Source organism: Gopherus evgoodei, chromosome 17 (genome assembly GCF_007399415.2).
Source record: "Gopherus evgoodei ecotype Sinaloan lineage chromosome 17, rGopEvg1_v1.p, whole genome shotgun sequence".
NCBI lineage: Eukaryota > Metazoa > Chordata > Testudines > Testudinidae > Gopherus > Gopherus evgoodei.
Window position 1 is genome coordinate 7,762,318 of NC_044338.1, and position 24,854 is coordinate 7,787,171.

Sequence of the window (24,854 nt, forward strand, 5' to 3'; positions counted from 1 at the left end):
CATGCACACCCCCACCCCGCACACACAATGAAAGACACCTCAATTTACCTGTGTGTGTGCATAAGTATAAAATAAAAAAGATGATTGTAAGAACCTGGGAATTGTTATAGCATGTTGGCTCAGGCGACCTTGCCACCACTTTGTCAGAGTACAGCAGTTGTGTTTGTTCCAAAAGTTGCACAGAGTAGCCTGTGAGCTGCAACCCCATACAGAGCGCACACCAGTGCCAAATGCACTGGAGCAGCTTGGAGAACAGAGCAGTTCAGGGGCAACCGTAACCTGTCTGAACTGCAGCACACTTCATTGGGGGGCTGTCCGCCCCACCCGCCCCCACTACTTTTCAGAAAGGCACCTTGACTCCCAACTAAACTACAGAGGGTCCAGCTGACCCTCAGAACCTATTACAGTAATAGGATGTTATCTGTGTTATGCTGTGTCAACAGAGTTATCATTGTGATGTGGGAGAGAGTGTTTGACATTTGGTTTACTGAAAGCATCTCCTGGGGGCTTTCACCACTTATAGCGGGTTATTATATCGCTTGCATGTTTTACAGGTTCTTTCTCTGGCAGGGATGGGGGCAGCAGCTGCTGCTGCTCATTGCCTGGCTGTATGACGTTATTTCTGTCATTAAGTTTATCATCTGCTTTGGGCCTGGTGTACTTTTTAATGGCATTGAAGTTACTCAGCTGGGTTTCTAGCCATACACAATGTTCCAGCTAGCTTGTCGGTTTGTTACCCCCAGCCAGTTGCCAGAGTGGGTTTTCCAGCAAATTTGCCATTGGATTCTGGGTCTGACTGATGCATGCTTCTACAACATGCAAGGTTATTCGTTCAAAATATACACTGAGGCAGCATCGCCTAGTAGATGGGGGCTGAACTGGGAGGGAGACCTGAGCTCTATTCCAGGCTGTCCCTCTGGCTTGCTATTTTTAGTGCTGTAGAGTGAGCCCAGGTCTGTAGTGCTGGGCTCTGAAACTCACTTCCGTAGGTCTTTTTTGTTTGCAGTGTAAACATACCCTAGAGATCTTTAGCACCACACAGCAGTGTTAGACAACAGTAGAGGAGCGGGTGAGAGGAATGCAGCATCCGATTTAAACTGTGGGTGAATTTAAAACGGGAAAGACACCTATGTGCATGAACATGGGAAAGCAATGATAACACGGGGTAATAAAAGGTACTTTTATTGCTTGCAAGTGTGAATTACTAAATTGCTCAGATGTCTAGAGGCATGACCCCAAAGTAAATAAACTCTATTCCACCATATGATGCGGTCTGAAAAGCTGTAAGCCAGAAACAAGTTTTTAAGCCTAAAGAAGGCATTAATTGTTACAGGGTTAGGGAGCTGGGGCTGTAATAAGAGCATGAAATAGATACATTTGTGCATAGGCCACTTGGCACCACTCTGACAGTGTAAAGGGGTCTTAAAATGTCCCATTTATGCTTACACCCACTTGCCATGGAAGGGGACCATCTAGAATGGTGTAAATAAGATTCCAGGTCTCAGTGCTTGTTGGCCAAATTTGCCGAAGAACAAAGTGACAAAGAACATATCCATTTAAAGAGAAATAACCTTGCCCCTGTCTACACAAATGTTTAGTTCTCTGCAGGCTGGGATGTGAATCTACCCTGCCTCTTTGAAACGGGATTAGGTCAAAGCACATTAACAAATGGTTAACGTACGGCAGCAGAGTCCGTGTGGACAGTCAGTGCATGGCAGGCTCGTACAGGGTAGACGCACACCCTGGTGTGCTGTGAACTAATTGTTCGTGTAGACAAGCATCTTGTCTCTTGCTGGCCAGCATGCAGGGAAAGGGATAAGCAGTGACTCCTGAGTGGTAAACACCAGAGCGAGATGGAATATTGTTTTACATCCTGAATTTTAGAAAAGAAATGTACAAATACAATACAGCCTCTTAAAGTGCTTTGTCAACATCACTGCCACGTTCCTTCTTATTCTCGCTGCTGCTTGGAATAATAGAATTTGTGCAGGCAATTAATCTTCAGCTTGCCACTTTTTTGTGCACCCAAAACATGGGCATAGCTGTTTAACCTCGTATTCACATATATTACGTTGTAATGTATAGTACACTGATGGCCTCCAACCTTCGATATTTTAAACACCCTCTGGTATTATTTTAAAGTATATTGGAAAGGTGGTTTTATAGTTCTTTTAGGGATTGTGTGTGTAGATTTAGGTTTAAGATTTAAATTTAAGATTGGGATTTGTGCACCTATCTGTAGTATCATCACCACACCCCTGTAAAATAGGGAAGTGTTATCCCCATTGTACAGAGGGGAACAGAGACACAGAATGGCTAAGTGACTTGCCCAATGTCACTCGAGGTTTGTGGCAGAGCAAGAAATTGAACTCAGGCCCTCCAAATCCCAGGGTAGTGCTCTAACCACTGGGCAATTCTTCCCTAAGTGGTTAGGCACCCAGCTCCCACTGAAAGTTCCTGCTGAAAGGTAGGGAATTGTCCCTTTGCAGAAGAATAGAGGTTACCAATCCAGGCCTGGAGGAGCTTACCTATCCATATAGAAATGAGTGTGGTTTTTGTTAGGGGTGACCTCACAGAGTTGTTGATAATAGGCTCGATCCTGCTATTGATCTAGTCATATTAGTAAGCACTACCCTCAGGAGTAAACATTTCCAGGATTGGGCCCTTGATTAGTATGATTGTTTATATTGTGCATTTTATTAGTATAGTTATCCGAGGGTTGGTGTATGTGTGGGTGTGTGTTTCATATAGATATAATACATATATTCTCAAAAAAGCGGCTTGTCACAGTGTTTCTAATAATGATACTGTCCTAGTCATGTAACAACCTTATTATATCCCTTCTGGAAGTTTGAAAACTTGCACAAAGTTGCTCCTTAAAGATATAAATGTTTGGCCCAAACCCTCTTATCTCCCAAGAAGACACAGGCTGTTCTGACAGGTGAAACAAGACTGGGCAAATATGCAACATTGATCTAATCAGTTGGAACAAGGGCAATATTTTAACCGGTGCTACCTTTTAACAGCATCATTAAGGGCTCTCATTACTCTTTTATTAGAGACTCACTCTATTTCTTATCAGATTACAGAATGAACATAACTCATGGCACTGATTTGATCTCTTGTTAAAGAGGATTACAGCTTTGCATTAACTCGGATTGACACGGTTTATAATTCGCTTGTTTATACACCATGCTGGCGGTGTCACATGTTTGACCCCCTCCTCAGCTGTGCTGCAGGAAAGGACACTCATACATCATCATTAAACATGGCACCCAGCATAGAAATGGGAAGCAAAAAAGGGGAAAAGGGGAGGCTTTTCTGCAGTCATGTCAGGAAGAACCAAAAACCAACGCCACACTCAATTGCAAAGTGAAATTCAGAGCAGGGATTTATACCATCCAGGGGGAGGGGACATATGTGTTAGCTTTTAGAGGGGTTATTTATAGGGGCAAGTGTTCCATTGTTTCAAATCAAAACTTTGTACCTGCCGTGAGGTGGATTCATGTGAAGAACATGCTTGTGGAAATGTAATGGGATTCTATCATTGTAGAACTTTCCATGAAATATCTCCTCTGGTGGGAAAACTTCCTTCTCTTAAGGGACCTGAGGCCCCATTGAGATGATATAATTTTTAGCAAAGTTTGTGCCCAGTTAGTGACTTGGTCTGTGTCATCACATAGCATAGTTAACACACTGTTACTTACTCTGGGTACTTATGCCATGTGTCTCCTTGCTCATTGTCTTCCTGTTAAGCTGCAATACCATTTGGCTGTGCAGACCAGTGCCTCCAGCTATGTCTGTGTAACTGGATTAGCTGATCTGCCCTTCTCCCAGCTCTCTGTGCAGTGTATATCCCCAGTGTATTGCCTGTATATGTGTGTTTCTCGCATGCAGGTACTCCCCTGGTATCGGGGGAAGCTGGGCAGGTTATCGCAGAATGCACTGACGCAGACGCACAGGCACTGTGTGGTGAGTGAGGATGCACCAGCGTAGTCACGATATTCAGAAAGGTGCTCTGTGGACACACCGCATGCATTTGTGGGGATCCGGCCAATTGGAATGTGCCATGGCCTGGTTACAGGAGTGTGGTTGTACCTCTACTGTAGAGGGGGCCCTGACACTTTTCCATCTCTGATGATTGAGCCCTGACTGTACCGTAGCTATAAAATACATAAATATAGTTATATCTAAAATAAGAGTGTTTCTGCCTGCAGGCCTGTGGAGTCTGCGAGATTTCCCTCCCTCTCTGTAGGAAGTAGTGTTCTTGTAGTGCAGGCATCCTCAACTTCCATTCAGGCCCTCACATGGCTTTCTGCTGGAAATATTCATTTGCAGCATGTGTAGAGAGAAGAGGTGATGGCTCAGGGTGCAGTGCAGTTTCCTGCTTCCCCTGCTCCCCATGTAAGCAATGAAACTGATACTGATGGAGCTTATTTGAATGCCCTTAATAGCACTTTTGTAGCCCCTTCCATCCCAGATCCCATTAATAGAAACCAAATTGTATCGACTGTCACAGCACCCCCTGAGGTTAGGAGACATTTATGGAAATAGAGACACAGATAGGTGATGGGAGAGATTTTCTAAAATGCTCAGGGATTTAGGAATACAAGTCTCATTGGAAATCGATGGGTCTTGTGCTCCTAAATTCCTTAGGTGCTTTTGAAAATTTGCCCCTAAGTTACCCTTGCCCAGGGTGACCCAGGAAGTCCTTGGCAGAGTCAGGAATAGTGTCTACACATGCTGAGTTCCAGTCCAGTGCCTGAACCCAAATATCATCCTTCCCTTTACATATGTCGGATGACTATTGTAAGAAAACTGTTACGTGTTTTACCACTGGGCTGTGAAAAGGAGTCTGCTTGTTACCTCCACATCCATTGGAGTGTGTGCGTATGTATAGTCACCTCTGAAAGTTTTGCAGTGAGAGACTTAAGGAGCTCAGTCTGTTGAGCATATCAAAAAGTAGATCAAGAGGAGACTTGATTATGGTGTCTAGCGTCTTCCCAGGGAGGAAATAGCAGGTACTCAAGGGCTGCTTAATCTAGTTAACAAGAACCAGTGGCTGGAAGCTGAAGCCAGACGCATTCAAATTAGAAATAAGTGGCTAGTTTTTACCAGGCAGAGTGATTTAACCACTGGAACAAACTACCAAGGGAAGAGGTGGATTTTCCATCTCTTGAGGTTTCAAGTCAAGACTCGATGCGTTGTCCAGCCCAAGTCACTGGGCTCAGCGCAGGGGTGAGTGAGTGAGTGAGGTTCAACGGCTTGTGTTATGTAGGAGATGTGAGTGGATGGTCTGAGATCCCTTCCGGCCTTAACACCTATTAATCTGTTAAAGTAATTCAGTCATCCCAGATTCATCCCAATAAAGAGCCGAGCCCCCCATCTCATGGGGTGGGTGCCTGTAGAATACGCAGTATTTTAAAAAAGAGCAGAATACTGGAATCTCCTTCAAACCTCTCGTATTCCAAATGGCTAGAAAAATAAAATGCAGCTGATGCCATTCATGGGCCTATTTCTTACTGCAGTTCTATTGTATACGATGCAGGTGTAGGGTCAAGCTGGAAAATGGTTCTTTGGTCAGTGCTGAGCTGTGATATCTTGCCCTGTGACATCACCAGAAGGACGTATTTGCTATGAAGCCTTGACAGATTTTTTTCTGCACAATGAGAGAGGTTCAAGCCAACCATTGCAGCATGGTAACCAGTACAGATGTAGTATGCAAATTAACTTATAATTGTTGGCTTCCTCCCTCCATGCATTAATGTAACATGAGTAACGGCCTTGAAATCACACTGTGCCTGTGCCCAGTAAAGTCAGCAGCAAAACTTCCATTGGCTTCAGTGCAAGCAGAATTGGGACTTTTTGGAGTTTGAATCACCTCCCCATATAGAAATGGGCAGGAGACACAAAGTGTGCATCAGGGCCTGGACTTTCCCAACATTTAGAAAGAGAGGGAACTGGGATTTTGGTCCACGACCATTGCTGATTATATCTATCAACTATATAAAACAGCAACATGAAAAATCTTCCTAGATTGCAGAATTTATGAAAACACTTGATCTTTATTTTTGTTGTATCCCTACTGTCATCTGGACAATTGTGTGGTTGTGATGGTGGACAGTTGTGTGTATATATAATGTATGTACTACGTGTGGTTCATGTGTGTATACTTTTGCGTGTGTGTGTGTGTGTGTGTGTGTTCATGTGTACAATATATACACACACCCACCCCTCAACCACACACAATATAGCTGGTATGCTTGGGCATGTATGCAATAATTGACACATGGTTGCCTGGTTGTACTTCTATCTAAGAATTGTTTTAACAAGTCTTACTGCTCTTCAGTTGTATACATCGAAAGGTAACTATTTTGTCTTCTTAGTAGACACATGAATGGTGTTCACTGAATATATTTTCCCATGCAGTTTGAGATTGGCATAGCATGGAGAAACTCAGTTATCTTTCATTGCGCTGTTCTTAATTACCTCCCCCCCTCCCCCAAAATTCAGTACACACTTTCTCATACATGTGCCTACAGTCTCGCGTTTTGTCTCCTGAAAGCATTGTGGTAAACTTGTTACTAGGGTGACCAGATGGCCCAATTTTATTGGGACAGTCCTGATTTTGGGTCTTTTTCTTATATAGGCTCCTATTACCCTCCACCCTCTGTCCCGATTTTTCATACTTACTGTCTGGTCACCCTACTTGTTACCACTGGCAATTTATAAATCGTCACTGGATTTTTTTCTAAAACATATGCTATAGTTCTACCAGGGCGATTGGGCTTGAAGAAGGAATTGATTCGTGGAAGTCCTGTAGCCTGTGTAATGCAGGATCAATTGTATGGTCATGAGTTCAAACCCAGTCTACAGTGAGAAGGCGGTTCTAGTACCGGTACTTGCCAGTATGTTGAAAAAAGGTGGAGATTAACTGCCTGCCAGTGAGGGACTGACTTAGACTGTTTTGCTTGGGTTTGACCTGGGTGACATGTTCTTCCTGATCAGCATTCCTTACTCTTGAAGTTACTGCTATTGCGGTGTCAGTCACAGCGCGTCTCACTGCGAGCGGTGGGGGGTGCGTAGTAGGAAATCCTGGCATTAAAGGATTAATTTACTTCCATTACATAAGAGTTTTAAAAAAAAAAAAGTTCACGAGATACCAGCCTTTACTCAGCACACCCCGTGTCTGGTATTAAACCACCAAGAGGCTGGATTAATGGAGGAATTTGGGCTCTCGGGCTGTCAATCCAGCACCTTTCACAAACACCGAATCTACTAAAATAAATAAGATAAACCAAAGTGACACTTTCTGGAACTAGAGAGTGAGATGCTGCTCTCTTGCACATGTGTAAATCCAGAGCAACTCTATTGACTTCAGTGGAATTATTCCAGATTTACATAACCAAGCAGAAAATTTGGCCCACTCTGTGTGCGCTTAATCCTGTGACTCTCATTGATTAATGCTAACATCCGGGATAATCCATTTGAATATTCTCTCTGCCCCCTTCCCTCTCCCTGGGAAAAAAAAATTCTTCTGGCTTGCGAATGAGCTCTGTTTCCTAAATTACACCAGGGGGAAGGGTTAAGCCCTGTGACGTTTACACTGCAGCCCCTTCCTGGGGCTCGTTGACATTGCCAGGGTATTCTATTGTAAATATTGGTGGGGAACTGTCACTCCAACACCCTTGCAGCTGTCTCAGCCTGGCTGATTCATGGTTGGACCTACTGTGTGAGCTGGGGACAGAGCCTGGAGTTTGGTGGTGGCCTCGCAAGAGACCTTCAGCTGTTTCTGAATTGTTTGGAACGCCAGCAAGGCACATGTCCTCCTGTGAAACACAAACCGTTCAACTCCACTACTGCTCTGAGGCATCGGGGTTCCCAGGATGCACTTCCCACAGCTCCTGTATATCATTTTGTTTGGTGGTTTTTTTTGTTTTTGTTTTTTGTACCAGTAGTTCACTCTTTAGAAATTGATTCACGTATAAGCAGTTAAGCATCCCATGGTTTTTAACTATAGTTGTTAAAGGGGTTGGTATTTGAACAAGGAGCTTCATCTTTTCAAAGCTGGCAGTCATGAAACAGAAAACGCAACCCTGGCTAATGCCAGTTTTCTGGAATCATCAAGCCCTTACATTTAATATTCAACATATTTAGCAAGAAGACAAACTCCTGAGTTATGGAAATTTCCTTTTTAAGGGGAAAAAAAAAACCTGTTAAGACTGCAAAATGATTTGTGAGATTGCAAGATCTCCTTTGTGAGACAATTTGTCTTCTCTTGCGTCAAATCTATTATAAAACAGTCAAGCTGTGAAAGAGGGAAATCATCCCAGGAACATGGAGTATTAAAGTACACAAAGAAAATTCCCCTCCTTGCATGTTGTGTATGTACACACACAATATTACAGTGACTAATGTACTCAAAGAAGGGAGATCAGAGAGGTAAAGTTTCTAAAATTTAGGGGAGATTTATGATGGGAATTGGAACTGCCTACGGTCGTGAAGGAGTGCATCAGAGGTTTCTCCATCTCCTCATATCTCATTGCTTCCCCAACTACTAATCCACGTGCACATTTCTGGTGCTCCCACCTACTTTATCTTTAGGTATCTGCCTAGTGCTCATTGCAGTGGTACCCAGAGCTGTCATGCAAATGCGAACGGCCCAGTTTCTTGCTCTCAGCACTGAGGCCAGGTAGAGGGTTATCTAGATGGTTGTAAAAGTGCAAGATAGAATAAGGGAGAAATATCTGGATTAAGCAAGTGGGTGAGGATAGATTTGAATCTCGTGCCTGCCTTGAGTGTGGGGAGGGGGAAATACCTTGAGAAGCAATCCTTCCATGTGCCTTTATTCTCCCCCTCCCTATATCCATCCTCAGTGAGGTGTGCAGAGTCCCTTTGTGTAGGGCTAGAACTGGCTTTCTTAAATATTTATAAATCTTGTGCCTGGTCTCATGAGACCAGCCAGAGGTCACATGTCATCTTTCGTAATTTAAAGCCCTGGGGCTAAAAGCGTTTGCGCTGGCTTGAAGGACCCAATCCTGACCTGACTGAGAGACAGGGAATTGAAACACACCTTTCTGAACATCCTTCAAGCTTCGAGCATGGTGAGGATAGCTGTCTTGCTGGGTAATTTATAGCCTGAGTTTTGCACTCCTGTGTTCATGACTTTGGTGGGGAAATGAGTCAGACAGTGCCACCTTGTGGCCAGACACTTCCTGAGCTGGAGGAGCAGGGAGTAGCATGTATATCTGATAGCAGGGACCTGGCCGTGTGGGAATTAACTGCACAATATTCTGAGTTCCTTGTTTTAAAAGACACTGGTAATTTAATGCTAGTTCGGTGAACATCCAACAGATCTCTGCTTCTTATTCTGCTGGGCATATTTATCCAAAACTAACTTGATGCTGCGGAAATGCTGAGCTGACTCTAATCCTGCATATGCTGATTTAGGGTAAAACTTTTTAATAGAAATAAATAAATAAATATTAAAAAGGTGCTCGCTTGCTTTGTCTCACTGGCTATCTGCCCTAGCTGACAGGGATCTTGTAATCTGACTTTCGCTCCTGTGGGCAAAAGATTACTGGAAACAGACAAAAAGTTTTCCGGGGAGTAAGTGACTATCTGATCTGCAGATGACATCTAGTTTTGGTAGAGGTTGCATGCTCACTCTCTCTCTCTAAGTGATTTTCACGCTGCTGTTTTTTTTGAGTAATAATTCATTGTTCCCAGTAGAGTCCACTGGGATCTCGGTAGATACCATTAATTTGAATACAGACTCTTGCTTGGGCCTATCCTAAATAGGACTGCGTGGGCGAGGAAGAATGGGCGGTAAATATATCAAAGAATATTTTTACAACAACTTTGCACAATGATGGAGTGAAACATTTAGCATTGCTACATTAATATAGCTCAGAAACAAGGAGAAAAACCCTCTTGTTTTTTAAGCAATATGAGATTCCCCTTTGTTTGCCATCACTGTCCTACCATTCAGCAGCATTCCAGCCAAATGCAAGGCTAGTGGTTCTATAGTAATAAAGAATCCTTTTATTTTCATGTAAAGCCACAAACTTTCCCCTTTCCTTAATGAACAAAGTAAAAAAATAAACCCATCACATGGATTCTAAGTGGAATTGAATCCTGACACCTGAAGCTCTGTGACAATATTGACCATGTGAAATAGTACTATTGTTAAATGTTTAGCTTGCATAATTCTAAAGGGAATATAAAAGGCGTTTCTTCCTGCAGCATTGTGTAACTGGATGGTGCAGTGTCATCTGGCCAGATGTGTGCATGTTTTGTAGTTGCTGGTTTATTGTAGCGTCCATGTTTGCTACATAGAAAATAATTATGTGTTGGTAACCTTAGCTGTAGAACATTATTCTTATAATTTATACAGCAGATGCAATGCACTTGCTAGTTAGACTTCCATTGGCTTCATTATTTTGATGTTAATCATAGATTGTTGGACGTTGCATGAGATCTCCTCATTGAGACACACATTTTTATTCTGTAACCGAAATTATGGCGATGAAGGGCATTCTTTATGTAGTCAGACATATAAGCAATTTAAAAAAAAGAAATTAATATTCAGACAACATCACTCAAGTATCCATTTACCTTTTTCAAGGGGTTGCTTTCACCTATGCATTGAATTCACTTCAGATTATGAGTGTCGGTTTATTTCACATCTATATTTTCTAAAAATTAATAACATTATAATTATATATATTAAATTAAATAATATAATTTTAGCTCTTTTGTCCTTTTTTGGCTGACCAACTCTCTCTTGTTGGAATAATACAACAGGAAATGGGAAAAGTAGTTTATGTGGGGATCTTTTTGAAATTTTGGACTCTAGTTTTCATATTTGTTAGACATGTTTTTGTAACTAATGTTCATTAAGGACCTTCTATCCTAGTGTGTGTGCTTGCCTGCCTGTTGGTAGGAAAGACTTTGCATGTGAACAGCCATTAAAAATACTGTGGTGATGATAGGAATTTTGAGATTGGCAAAATCTCATTCGCAACCGGGGATGGGGAGGGCATGTGTATGGAGAGGATGTGCTTTTAGGTTTTATTTTAAAATAAAAAGATTTATGCTTTTAATCAAAAGCAGTGGTTTTCAACCCTTTTTCATTTGCAGACCCCAAGAAATTTCAAATAGAAGTGTGGAATCCTTAGGAAATCTATGGACCTCCCGTCCATAGACCACTGGTTGCAAACCATTGCTCTAAAGAATATAACTGTGTGATTTCAGGCAACTCTAGCTGTTTTGTAATCTGTTTGCATCAATATGGCAGTGTGGCCTAGTGGAGTGAGGACAGCGTTGGGAGGAGATCCTGGGTTCTAATCCCATTGTGGCCTTGGGCAAATTGGGGGATAATGATACCTAACCTCCTTGGAGTGTCTTGAGGAGCAGTCAGTGTTTCTGAGGCTCTTCACTATGATATGAATGGGAGGATGAGCAAGCCACTGGTTTCTGACCTCTACAGGGAAGGCTGCCCCTACAACTCCCCCATCTGTATACTGAATTAGGATGACCGTAGTTGCAAAGTTTTTTTTGTTTTTTTTTCCCCTTCCATACAATCCACTGTTGTGGGATATTCCTTCATCTCTTTTATTTTCTCTTCCCACCAAACAAACCACACTTTTGCAGCCACATAGGTGGTACAAATTGCATTAGAAGCCTGGGTTCTTCAAAGTTGATAGGGATGCTGAATGAAGAGTAAGATGAAACACAGGTCCGCCCATGTGCACACACGATATGCCAGGCTGCGGAGCTGGGCGGGAGGGTATGAAACCCTTCTGGATGTATCTAATAGCTAATGCCCGTGCTCTCACTCTTTGGCGTTGGCTCAGAAGAAATGCATAAATAATTAAGCCAAGGTACTTACACACACATGTTTTATGGCAAATTGGTGTGTGGTTCGTGATCATTTTTTCCCCAGAAACAGGTTTTATGATAATACAGTAAAAATATTAAATTAGAAAATGCCTCACTAAGGGTGATAAAACCTTACTACAGTGGAAATAGGTAATTATCCCCTCTACAAGCTAAATGACAGTTTAAAAGAAATAAAAACGTTAGTGCTCATTACTTGCTTTTGTAGGTTGCAATAAAGGGTAAGTTAAATTTTAATTCAAGGAAGACCCTTGTATCGACCTGCTCCTTCCAAACAGTCTACCTCAGGTGTAAGTGCTATTAATGACTCCGTCTAGGTTATTCCTTTCCCTCGCTGACTTGGGGTGGGGTGTTTCGACTCATTGGCTCAAATCTGATTTTTAATATATGTGGGTGTGGGGGGGGAATTTATGTTTTTTTAGCCCAAATCCGAGTTCATTATGCATAGCCTTCAGGGGCCTGAAAGTATTAAAACCCACACTTACCCCAGTGAATTGAAACAGAGACAAGGTTAAACCTGGAGGATTGATGAGTTTTACTCTCTGCATGGTGAAATCCTGCAGAGGGGAGATGCTGTAGGGGAAAGGTACAGCAGCAATAATAATAATAATAATAAAGGGTTGGCATTTTTTGGCTGGCTAAAACATTTCTTACAACTCCCTCCCTCTTTCCCATTTGCAAATAACCTCTCTCTTCACTGTGTAATCTCAGCACCAGCAGCAGTCGGTTCTCAGAGCTGGCTGGTGGTTTGTTTCACACCTGGGGTTTTCAGGAAGCCCTGTTAGAATTTTAACTTCAATATGGAACACACAGGCCCGTGCCTGCGAGCCTAAAGGGTTTGTTGTTACCCACTTTTACAAGCGAAGGTGCAACACAGCAGAGCAGTCTGGATGGTGTGGCAGAACCGTACTGCGTGTGGCCTGCAAGTGATCCCTGCGCTGTGGGGGACGTGATGTTCTAAACGTTGGAGCTTGTCTGTGTTCAGGCAGCATCACCCAACTGAGGAAGATGCCTTGTTACTTTTAACGCCCCTACCGGACTTGCTTGCTTTAAAAATGATTTTGCTAATGTTGGTCCCTGAGGTCAGTGTCAATGGGACGCTGATTCCTGAACACCCCAACCCTCAGAGTAAACCAAGTAACTAAACAAAAATAGGAGAAACTTTGAGACATCAGTGCCCCACTAGAGAGAAAGGGTGACAACCTAGGCTGACAGCAAATGTTCAAGGTAGTAGTTAAATTTCAAAGTGCTTCTCTGTTAAGCTGAGTTTGGCCTGAAAATGTGTAATTTGACATAGCCCTGGGTTTTTTGGGCATGCATTTGTGCACTCAAAAACCAACCAAGTCCAGAGGCTTGAAATTCAAAGCAGGCACCGTGTCCTTAGCACGAGCCATCAGCCTTTTTCACTGCCAGGTGCCACTGAATGTAGTGCAGATGTTCGTGCATTCTTCTGTGGCCATTGCAGTGTGAGTGGCTGATGAGAGTCCAGCAGGGGCTTGGATGGGCTGGCTTCTGTTGATTTGTGTGCGCATCTGAAATGTGATGTGGTTTTTGGTAGATGGGGAGGTAGGTACTTCACTGAATTTGCTTTTGTAATAGTGTGATGGCTCCCAACCAGGGCTAACTGCGTCTTGGGGGAATCTGCTAAATGGAGTTCTGTACATAGGAATGATCCAAAACAGAGTCCCCATTTCTTGTTTTAGCCATTCCAATATGTCCTACTGCAGGGATTCTCAGCCTTTCGCATCCTGTGATCTTAGTGGTACTTTCCTTCCATCTAACCCTAATGAAAGGGGCCTCATGTCCCCCATGTTGCCAACCCACATTTCACTGAAAGGGTTTGTGACTCCCCTTTCTGTATAACGACCCTCTTCTGCACCAGGTGCATGGAACCCAGAATGTACAATAGCAGAAAGGTGGCCTTGTGGGAAAGGCTCGGGACTGGGGCGTGGAAGACTTGGTTTCCAGTCCTGCTTCTGCCACAGGCTCCCTGTGTCATTTGGGATGTCAGTCCCTTGCTCTTGTGCTTTCCCATCTGTAAAATGGGCAGAATATTTCCCTAATTCACAAAGGTACCATGAGCATAAATATCTTAATGACTGTGAGGCACTTAGATACTGGAGCTATGACCCACATAGGCTTATCTAGACAGATACCTGCGAGAGTTTAATAACCCTCTTCAATTCAGAGGAAACAATATTCTCCTTGACTCTCAGAAAGTTTAGCAGCAGCTTTCTACTCTGTTTGCAAGCAGAGTCAACGCTGCATATTGGACTTCTGTTTTAGTGCTGTAGGCCCCCCCAAAATGTGCCACCCCCGGACTGTGGGGTGTGTTCTGTTGGGATCTGCTTTGGCTGATGATGGAGGTTTTGGAACGTGAGTTAACTGGCTGGCTTTGTATCCTTAACTATTATGTGGGTTATGGATAAAAAAGAGCAGCTTCTTTATTGGGTGAGGACAACGTGCCGAAGAGTAGAATGAGTGTGTGTGTAAGCTGCTGGATATAAGCCTACTGAGGGACAGCATTGACTTACACCTCCTTGGGACTGGTCACATGGCCCCATCCAAATATTTATTTGAGGTCTGGTGTCTTGGGTGCTGAGCATATGATTTAGAAGTAATGACAGAGCAAACGTCTTCATGGAATGCCATCTGATGGTGGCTTGTCCTATTGCCAGTCCTAGAAACAGACAAAACCAGAACACAACTGGGAGAATCTCCCACACATCCTGGAGAACACAAGACTGGATCATAGCAAAGAGCCCAAAATGGTGGTAAGCTCCAGTGTACAGATATAAGTGCCTGGTGAGCGTGAGCCCAGGAAAACGGCAGCAGCTGCAGATCTCCGCTGGCCTCCGTGCTGGCGTTGGAATGCCCGGGATGGGAAAAGTGTATACATGACATCTGCTGGAGTGAGTAGCGGAGTTACTCTCTGACTGGAGAGCCTTCATCTGGATGTAACAGGGCCCGGGGCTCTGGTGGGACAATAATCAGTGCATATGCCTCTCTATTTTTCATGAGACCTCAGGAGCCTTGTGTCTGTAGGAAGCCTGCAAAGTGATGCATTTGGCAGTAGAATGTATCTTTCTGAGGCCGTTTGCCGCAATATGATTAGTCCTCCTTGCTGTTTAAAATGAGCTGTGTCGGGGGAGGGGGGAAAGGAGCGAAATCGGTGACGTTTCCTTAAAAGGTTCCAAACCACTCGGTCTTTCAAGTTACTTTGACATGAGCAACCGGCGTGTGTTTGTCAGCTTTGCCCACCTGAGTGTGAAATGATGTTCTATCAAAACACCAGTTTCAGCATTTCCCTCTCCGCTCCTGACATGTGAACCCTGCTGCGGACAGTAACTGCTGCTTTCTGCCCAGGAATTTCACTGATATTGCAGTACAAGTGGAAACATTTGCTCAGTGGTAATGACGGGGTCTGGCTCAAGCAAGCAAGGCAAGGTTGGAAGGCTATAATTGTGAAGGACTAAATAGCATCGCTCGCTGCATTTTCTTTTTTTCCTCCCCCCAGTCAAATGATGGAGTCTTAAAGTCACAACGTCCTTTTTGTCAGTAAAACTGCCTGCTTTATGCTATCTAATTTCTCAATTGAAACAGCAAATGACAGTGATACTTATCGGTTAATAGGCCAGAGTAATGCAGCGCTTTTTAGCTATTTATTTATTTATTTGTTTTAAAAGCACGATGAAGATGCTGACTTTAAAGCCGTGGTCTGTGGTAGAATCAGAGGGCTGTTTGTATCTGTCAGGGGAGTTTGGTTTGTTTATTCCACTGGGCTATTCTGCATTTATACAATATGAAACTGAGAGCGAGACAGAAGACAGAGGGCTTCTCCCTCCCACCCCTCCGTGTTATTAACATGTAATATTGAGTTTTCACACTTAAAACAGCTGATTTCTCTCTGACCTAGTGACCGTGGCACATTGTCGTTGGAAGAAGCTGTGCCTCTCTAGAGCCACTGGCCTCCCCCCCGTCTTTCATTACAAAACGGCTGTTGTCTCGCATCAGAACCTAAACTGCCTCACTCCCACCTTCTCTTGCACCTCTCGGGCTGGCTGCAAACCTGCATCGCAAACAAAGCTTGGCCCCGGTGAAGAATGGCTCTTCTTCACTCCTCCTTACTGTGTTTGGTCATGTCCGTAGGGCGTGCGTGGCACAGTTTGTCCCCAAGCACCGTGTTTTTGGCACCTTGTGCATTTCAGTTGAGCCTTTCCAGGATTCTAGCCCTGCCATCTTGTTTTCTTCTAGTCCAGGGTACGCCAGTTTTTTCAAATGTCAGCTCCGTTTTGCAGAGAGCTTGGGGTTCTTTTTGGTCTGTCATAGATTACGCCGTTCTCTCTCTCTGTGTCTGTTGGAAGCTCCAGCTGCAGTTCCATAGTTAAGGCAGAGTTGAACTTTGCACTGAAAGCACGAATTCAGCCACTATATACAGCTATTTCACCTTCCTCTCCCCATTTGCAATACTTATTCTGACTAAATAATGAATTTTCTTAGACTTTTCCAGTTAATTGGATAATTAGCTTATGTGTTAAAATTGATTTTAAAAGTGGGCCCTTAAGAAATGTAGCACCATGTAGCTGACTTTTTTGTCCTGAATGATCTTACTAATGAGATAATGTAGGTTCTTCTAGTTTCCCATATGATTAAAACTGATTGAAATCTCATGCAATGGTTATGTTTGAAGATAGCATTTCAGGATGAATGGCCATTGTTTGCTGTTATTCTTTGTAATTTACAGTTGCCTCTTTAGCAGAGGCTGGCTGATGAATAATGCTCTTGTACTGCAAATTCCACAAAATATTTTCCTTTTTCAAAATGGCAGCCATCTCTGATCATTTTCAATAGGGGTGAAGATAAAATTGCCTGTAGCAAATATGCCATTTTTCAAAATGGCCACCTGCCTCTCATTGTTTCCACTTAGCAGTGAAGCCAAGCTCCCCTCAGCCAAGGTGGTGGCCTCTTGTGCTGTCCCACACATGGGGATTTTAGATGTTAAATCAGTCTAAATGTAGTTTAATAAACTCCCTTCCCATTGGGATTGAACTGATTGTCTCTTCATCTCCCTGAGTGTTGCAGGAAACAGTGGTGTGGTTTTGTTAGTTGTTACCTTCAGGAAAGTGATGTCAAGCCATTCTTTAGGGCTGTTTGGAAATGCTGTTTATGTAGAGTGTGTGTGTGTGTGTGTGTGTAAATATATATACACACTGTAAGTGTGTCACAGTATTAAGAATAATCTCTATTTATATTCTGGTAGCACCTAGAGGCCCCTGTAAAGACTGCTGCCCCTTAGTGCCAATACTGCAAGTGTACAGAGATATAGGCAGCTCCAGTGTAAATGGAGAAATCAGATGAAGGGGGTAGGACGTACAAATAAGTGCTTTCCTCTGCAGCCGATACTATATAAATGTATCATTCATAATAGTCTTGTGTGCGACGTGCATGTGCACAATATTTCTTAGGAAACAACTTGCATTTTTAATAGACACAGGGGCCCAAATCTCAGTCCAGGTCTGAATTTCATATGTTGGCCCCATCTCTCATGAATTAATTAACTAGACAGAAAAGGGTCCCTCTCCGCCCCAAATCCCAGTGAAATCATGGCTAAACAGCTCCTGGCCTGAGTGAGTTTTGGGTGATTGGCACCTCTGATTTTATTTAAAATGCTTTGTTTTAACAATCCTAGATGACGTTAGCAACACAGGCAAGGAGGTAGTTTCTCTTCTGTGAGTTTTACCTGCCGTATCTCTGTGTCCTCTCTACTTTGAGTACAACTGGGAGCTCAGAATGTAGCCCCGTCTGAATGCTTTTTCCTTAAGGGTTCTCTAGTTTGCCATGACCGCATACATTTCTGTTTTGCAGCTGGAGTTTGTAAATAATCCCCCCCCCCCCTTCTCTGACTACTTAGGTTTTAAGCTTAAAAATAAAGAAGGAAAACCAGCCTATGATGTGGAGATTTTTAAAGGGAAACTCGCTTCTCTTATCAGAACTGCTGCATGTGTGTTATTAATTGGAATCTTGTTGCTGGGTCATTTTCATTGTTTTTCAAGTACCGTCAAATCCAAGAAAATGTATGAAAACTAAATTATAGTCCCACATAGGCTGGCTGATTGAATCCTCCTTATGGCATTGCATTCTCATACAGCCTATTAAAATATTCAATCTTGTTTTCTTACTTGAAGAAGCTGTCTGTAAAGGGCAAACTTATAGAAAACCTCATTCCCTAGAGAGATGGTATCCAGCCACACTGAAATATTTACATATTTCTGAACTGCATGTGATTGGGCTTACACAAGTTCTTCCCTACACTTGTATGTATTAATAAAGATTGTTGAATGCATTTTTAATTATATGACGGCCTTTTCATTAGAAGCGGCGGATGGTAGCGCTGCCTACCTCTTGCTTCCAATTTGACCTTGAAAAGTTACTCCCCTCCCCTCCTTTCTTCCTTTTTCCCAGGACGGAGCTTTATCGATCGTTGTTTGGCAAAATCACGCATCCTGAGGAACCCAAGCAGAATTAGCATCAAGTCTCTGCAGAAGGAAAACATATGCACAGACACTTACTTTTGTTTTCTGCGTTTGGCTAAAGCCCAGTGGGACCCTTTGTGTGCATTTGGACTCTTGCCTCTGTGCTGCCGGAAGCTGCCGCCACGTTGTCACATCTGGTCTGCTTGATATGGGGCAGTTTGTAGCTGAGCACTCTACTCCTGTGGTTCACTTAGTGATGGCCGCAGTGGGGTTCATTGAGAGAGTTTTTAGCCAGGCAGTAGCCCCCAACTTGGATTTCAAGACCGGTGCCAAGTGCATATCATGTCCAGGGAAGCACCAGCATCCTTCCTTTTTAAGTTCATTCAGAAAGTGTGTGTTGTCTTGTCTGTTAGGATGTCTTGTAATTTGCTGAGGATTATTTTATTCCATGCAGACCCCATAGCGGAATTGTGCAGTATCAAATCAGAGTTAAGAAGGAAATGTACCCTTGCAAAAGGGCTCCCCCATATATTTTTTGCAATTCAGATTAGAATCTGTCCATGCCATTTAAAGAACATACACTACCCTTCCCTTTTTGATCATCTTGTATTTGTGGCCCTGATCCTGCAGTCTTATCCGCACAAGTAGACCCTTACGCCTGTCTAGAATTCCATTGAAATTAGGGGTGTTCCGAAGGTGGCTGTTTAAGCAGATCATACTGCAGAGTGGGGACCTACGTTTGTGTTAAACCAACTTCCTGAACCTTCATTTGAAATGCACGGTACTGCGGCAGTATTTTCAAATGCTGCAGCTGTGCATTGACTGAGCCGATGGCTAAAATGCCATTAACATGGCCAGAAAAAGGCGCTCCCCATCCCTGGGTCGCGTGAATTCCAGAGTCCAAACGCCTGGGCTTCCAAAAGCACTGCTTATTATGTGTAAAAGGTCAGTTCTGGAACCGCTCCCAGCTGAACGCACATGTGTAACCAAGGATATTTTTGCAATTGGAAAATGTTTGTGAATTTTCAGTTCAGCATTCAGGATTCTTTGAGGCCTCTTCCTTTTCTCTCCACTAGTGACACACTTTCTACAGAGGTTAGCACCGGTGTAAATCTGGCAAGAGGAGATGATTCACTTGTTTTTTTACATCAGAAGGTCAAAAGCTGAAAATTAAATCCCCATAAGGGGGATTTATTAGCCTGCTGTGACCAATCTCAGATGAAGATTATCTTGCATAAATAATGTGTGCATATGTTTGTAGTATAATAGCAAGATGGCCATTGCATTGACTTGTTTAACTACATTGGTTCTGTTTTGTTCTTTGAATAATCTGATTAAAATAGCCTGTACATTGACTAACCAAGTGTTGACAGTGCAGTGAATGCATCCGGTGTGTCTGAATGTGGATTTGAGGGATATATGCTAGTTTAATTAAGCAACTCTCTTCAATGGGTTGTTGTTTTTTTAAAGTCTTTAACCTGTTACTTATTTTAATGCACAACAAAGGAGTCTGTATTCTTTTGGTCCATTCAGATTACATTTACAGAGCATCTGTCATGTCAGGATCTTGAAGAGTTCTGCGAACATTGCTTAAATCTCATGACAACCCTAAAGGGAGGTAAGCATTGTTATAGCCATTTCACAGATGGACTAACTGAGAAATGAAGAGGCCACTGACACAAGGTCAGTTGGTGAGATGAGTCCTGGCTCCCACACCGGTTTTAATTGGTAGAGAAGCATTGAATCGTTAGTCACATCTTGATGCATTGACGAGCGGATCCTAACAAAAAAGATTGCAATGCTAGTGAGATATATTCTCCATCTGAATTTGAGAACTTATCTCATTCTTTGGTTTGCTCTAGTACATGGTAAATTAATAAGGACAATTAATAACGTGCATAGTGCTTTTTATCTTGAGGAATTTCAAAGCGCTTCTACAAAAATGTAAAGGTATGTCATTTTTTGTTGCATGTTTATTCAATCACTTAAAACTGTCTGTTTTGCTTTGACATTTGTCTGTAATAAGATGAAGATTATAAAAAGTGTTCTCTTCTTTGGAACTTTGGAGTGTACATCCAGTGGGGGTTGGGTGAAAGCACTGGCCAAAATGTTCAAAAATGCCAAAATGTAGGTTCCTAAATAAGTGGCCTGATTTTACCCGAGTGGCAGCTGTTGGGAGCTGTGCCCTGCTGGAAATCAGGCCAGTTATAAACGAGTACATCTCAGCAGGAGCTATTTCAGCTTTGGTTATAACATAACCTCCTTGGGTATTTTATACATAATATGTTTACTTGTGGTCACCTAATTGGGTGGATGAATGACATTAATACTGGCTTCTATAAATATGACAATATGCCAGAATTTATGGAACGATTGGGTTTCCCCCACTATTGGTACACCCTGCATGACACTGAAATATCAGTTACTCCAAAATATTGAGAGAAAATATGCTTAATTAGCTAGAAAATATGAAAGGTATGGGACAGCAGAGATAGTATAAAATACATAATCATACAAGGCGGTTTTAGAATTCAGGATACCACCCTCCTTCCAGCAAAGAATAAATTGGAAACTATTTTAATTGACACAGATCCTGCTATTCAACTGTTACCTGAAAGACAGATTAGTTGATTGATTTGCATTTTAATAAAATCTAATACTTTATTTTTGTGTGTGGGGCTAATGCTGATTTTTAAATGAGTTCAGGACTGTTATCAAGACTGAATTCAGAGGCTTTTTTAACAATGAATGAAGCATCCCTTTTCCTTTTGAGGGGAGTTGACATGTTTTATTTTGCTAGGATGGCATGATCCAAACTCTTCACCCCAGTATCAAGGAACAGCAAGTTACCAGTAAGCAAAATATTTTCTTTTTTTCAAGTTCGTACTGGAGGCTGATTGAAAATTCAGGAGATTGAATACTCATTCTCTTAGTTACAGGGTAAAGGCACTTCTATTTTGGTTAAACACAGAACACGAATAGATTCAGTTGCATCAAACTGATCTTATAACCAGTATGGAATTAGAAAATGGATCAGTTCTTAGCTTTAAGTAAACTTGGGTAGAGTGTTCTGAAGATTGACCTTGACAATGCATTGCAGCCGGGCAATAGACATTAGCTCCATTGTTCAGCTGACTCTCCTTGGCACTAGGCACCTGAGATTCATCTAGCATCACAGCAACTGCAATAAAAGACAGTAGCAGTGTATTGTAGAACAGTAACATGGCAGCATAGCAATACGGAAACGCCAGTGCTGAAACTGTGTGTGTTGCACCATGATCCTTTGCTGGCCACGGTCCAGTTGTGGCCTTCTTGATCGGTGGGTGGAAGACACTTCCTGTCCCCTGTAGAAAATATAACATTTTTCCTGGATTTATAAAATAACTCTGTCAAGATGAGCATTGACTTTGTCTTACAAAATGTGTGTAGGGTGGATGAATAAATCTTTATTCCACTTGCAGCAAAGCTGTAGTCATAGGTAGCACAGAAGCACATTGATTTTTTTTCTCTCCTATCTTTCCAGGGCTCTGACTGGTCAAAATTTGCCAGGCAGCAACGTAGCAAATGTCACTGTTGCTCTCTATTCTTGGATCCAAATAACGACCTTATGCTGTGAAGTTTGCAACAGTCTCAGCTCTGTACGAGGGCATGGCTGGCTGCGTGGCGAAATCAAGCCACAAAGAATCAAGGGTAAGTAGTGCTACTTAACTAGTGCTGTCGAGGGGTGGACAAAGCAACTATATTTGTATTGTGTCCTAGGAGGAGGGGGAGGAAGAGAAGCATTGCAGCACATGTAGGTCACAGTGAGCAGAGGGGAGGCTGGCTTTATGGAAGCAGGCTGCAGTATAATAGTGCGTTGAGCAAGATCGTGTCAATTAACAGGCTAATGTTCAGTAGAAAGAACTGTAGCCTACTGATCAGAGCATGCCTGGCTGGCCTAAAATGACAGGCTGCAAAAGTAGCCATAGCTGGTCCCTGTGGTCTGTCTTATAGTGTAACAGTCTGCGGTGGCTAATGCAATGAAATCCTCCACATCATTCCTTATCCCAAGCATTGCTCATAAGCCAACACAGCAGCAGGTCTGGTTTATTCCCCCACAACCCAATATACCAGCAAGTGTGGGCTGACACTCCAGAAGTATTTTCCCTGCATGTTGAACAACACCAGCACTTATTTTCTGAACAGCTAAAAGCCTCCGACGTCTGGTCTGCCGGCATCATTACCTAAAATCTCATGGTTTAATCCCCACAATTCTGAAGGACGTCAAGTGGAGGAAATTAGCCGCTTCCCAAGTTAGTGTCGGCGGAATGGCTTCACGCCGCTTACACAGTCACAGCAAACATTAAGGATGTTTCAAAGGAAGCCAAATGCATGTATTCTACATTGGAGTTTGCTGCTCCAACAAGTTGGCTGGCGTCTCTTGTCGGCGTAGCATTACGTTGCTTTGACTTGAGGGACTGTACATGCCTGGTTTAAAATTCCTTTTCAGTTTGACTCCTGTGTCCTTTAAAGCTGTTAGCTGCAGCACTTGGTTTGAAGAGCTGGAGGTAATGTTAAAAGGGTCACATGAAACACTTTAAATGTGATAACTTTTAGTTCATATTGTTTGAAGAGATAAGAGTGATTCAAAGCCCTACTAAGGATGCTTTTGAATTTACTTATCAGCATTTAAGCAGGCTTTTTCTTCCCCCCTACCTGGTTAGTGTGATATATCAAGGGAACCTTAGAAAGAAGGGTTTAGCCTGCAAGGACCTCGTTTCATCTACTAGCCTTGCTGGTAAGGTCAGTTCTTTATTCCTGATGTGAAAATGGTACGTTTCCAGGATTGGAATATGCTGGCAGGAGAAACGCAGCCTGTGTAATTCCTGAGTAGGGGCTAATCAGAGCCATCTCCAGGAGTGTCTCGAGTGGTTACTTGGCTGAGTCCAGTGGTAGGGCAGCTTGCAGTTAATCAGCTCTGCCCTCGCTACGAGGTGTTACTGTGGTCAATGTGAATTACTGCAGAGACCAGCTAGGACGGAAAGCTTATTCCGAAAAGGGCAAATTACCCAAGGACTAAGTGTTTCATATGCTCAGTAAGTACCTCAAAGTTCTGGAATTCAGTCTGGTCTGTAAATTCCATGTTGTAACCAAGGGTCTTTTTTTTTTTCTGGGTCTTCGCTAAACACAGACTCTATGGGCCTGCAAAATTCAAACCTTAATAGACACCTACCCCAGCCAATGGTGTTCTATTAAATATTCAGTCCTGATTTCCATTCCAGTATTGGGCTAATGGTGGCTGCACAGTGCTGGGTAGGGGATGATTCTTGTGGGCCATGCATTTAGTTGGAAAAGGAATTAAGTGAATCTTTCTGTTTGCCAGGGTCAGGCTATATTGGCGGTTGTAGAAGTCTGTGTCGATAGGCAACTTTTACTAGTCCCATTTCCCTTTTACTCACTAGTGTGGTGGTGGTAATGCTGAGCTTGTATCAGCTTCGGATTTTGCACGCTAATTATGCCCACCATTAGTCCTGTGGGACAGGTGAGTACGAGGTTTATTTTGCAGAGGATTACACTGATGCACAAACAAACCAAGTGACTAGGTCATGGTCACACAGCAAATCGAAGGGGAGCTAGGCTTCGGAGTCCTGCTCTCTACAACAATGCTTCCTAACAGCTGGTGAACCATTGTCTACCTGGCTGTGGCTAGTCAGACTCCCCATCGCTACAGAATGGTAGCCAGGGTGGTGTGGAGAGTTGGCAGAAAATGCTCCCGCTCTCATTGCAGGGCTATCTTATGGTCAAAAGGTGTAAATGGTTATTCGTAAGGACAGTGACACCAGAATGGTTTCCACTAAGTTTTCCTAATACTGCCAATTAATAGCGAGTAAGATTTTTCCCAACAGAATATTAATTCATTATTAATTCCTGATAGAGCTGCTTATTAGTTCCTAGCTGTATGTGCATTATACCCTTTTAAAAACCTTGCAGATCAGCTAGGGGTGTGCGTGTGTGTTTGGGGGGTCTGAATTATTCCTCTCCCCCAGCAGAGAATTTCAAGTTTCAGACAAACAACTTCATTTACAAGTGTGTCTCTAATTAGCTGCAGAATTAGTAAAGCGGAGTTTTCCCTCCATAGATCGGCTAAACCCCCGAGGGAGCCTGTGGAATAGAGAGAATCGCATTTCCAATTATTTTGTTGAATTGCTAATTTAGTTATTGTGCCTGGTGTAATTGTGATGGGTATTGGGTGTGCAATTCAATTTGTTTTAAATATTTGTGGGACGGCTGATCAGTAATGGAGCTGACCTATTTCGTGGCCCAAATTGAGAGAAGAGACTAAAACAAAAACAGCTACAAAGCCACGGTTTGTTTCAGTTTTTGTTTTGATCTCTCTCATCCCTCTTAAGACTGTTGATGCAACACACGGTTTAAATTAAAAGATGATATTAGCGCTTTGATCTTGGGCTTTTGAAAGCTTACAGCTTTGGTACTTTTCTT

General features: G+C 42.8%; 1 protein-coding gene across 1 annotated transcript in view; it reads left to right on the forward strand.

Moving 5' to 3' along the window:
- Window positions 1-19,729, forward strand: part of AATF (apoptosis antagonizing transcription factor) — an 82,632-nt gene extending 62,903 nt beyond the window's left edge. The window contains exon 12 of the mRNA XM_030536767.1: window positions 18,364-19,729. Coding sequence (XP_030392627.1) covers window positions 18,364-18,427 — 64 coding nt within the window. The 3' untranslated portion in view covers window positions 18,428-19,729. The remainder of the gene's footprint in view (window positions 1-18,363) is intronic.
- The last annotated feature ends 5,125 nt before the right edge of the window (window positions 19,730-24,854 follow it).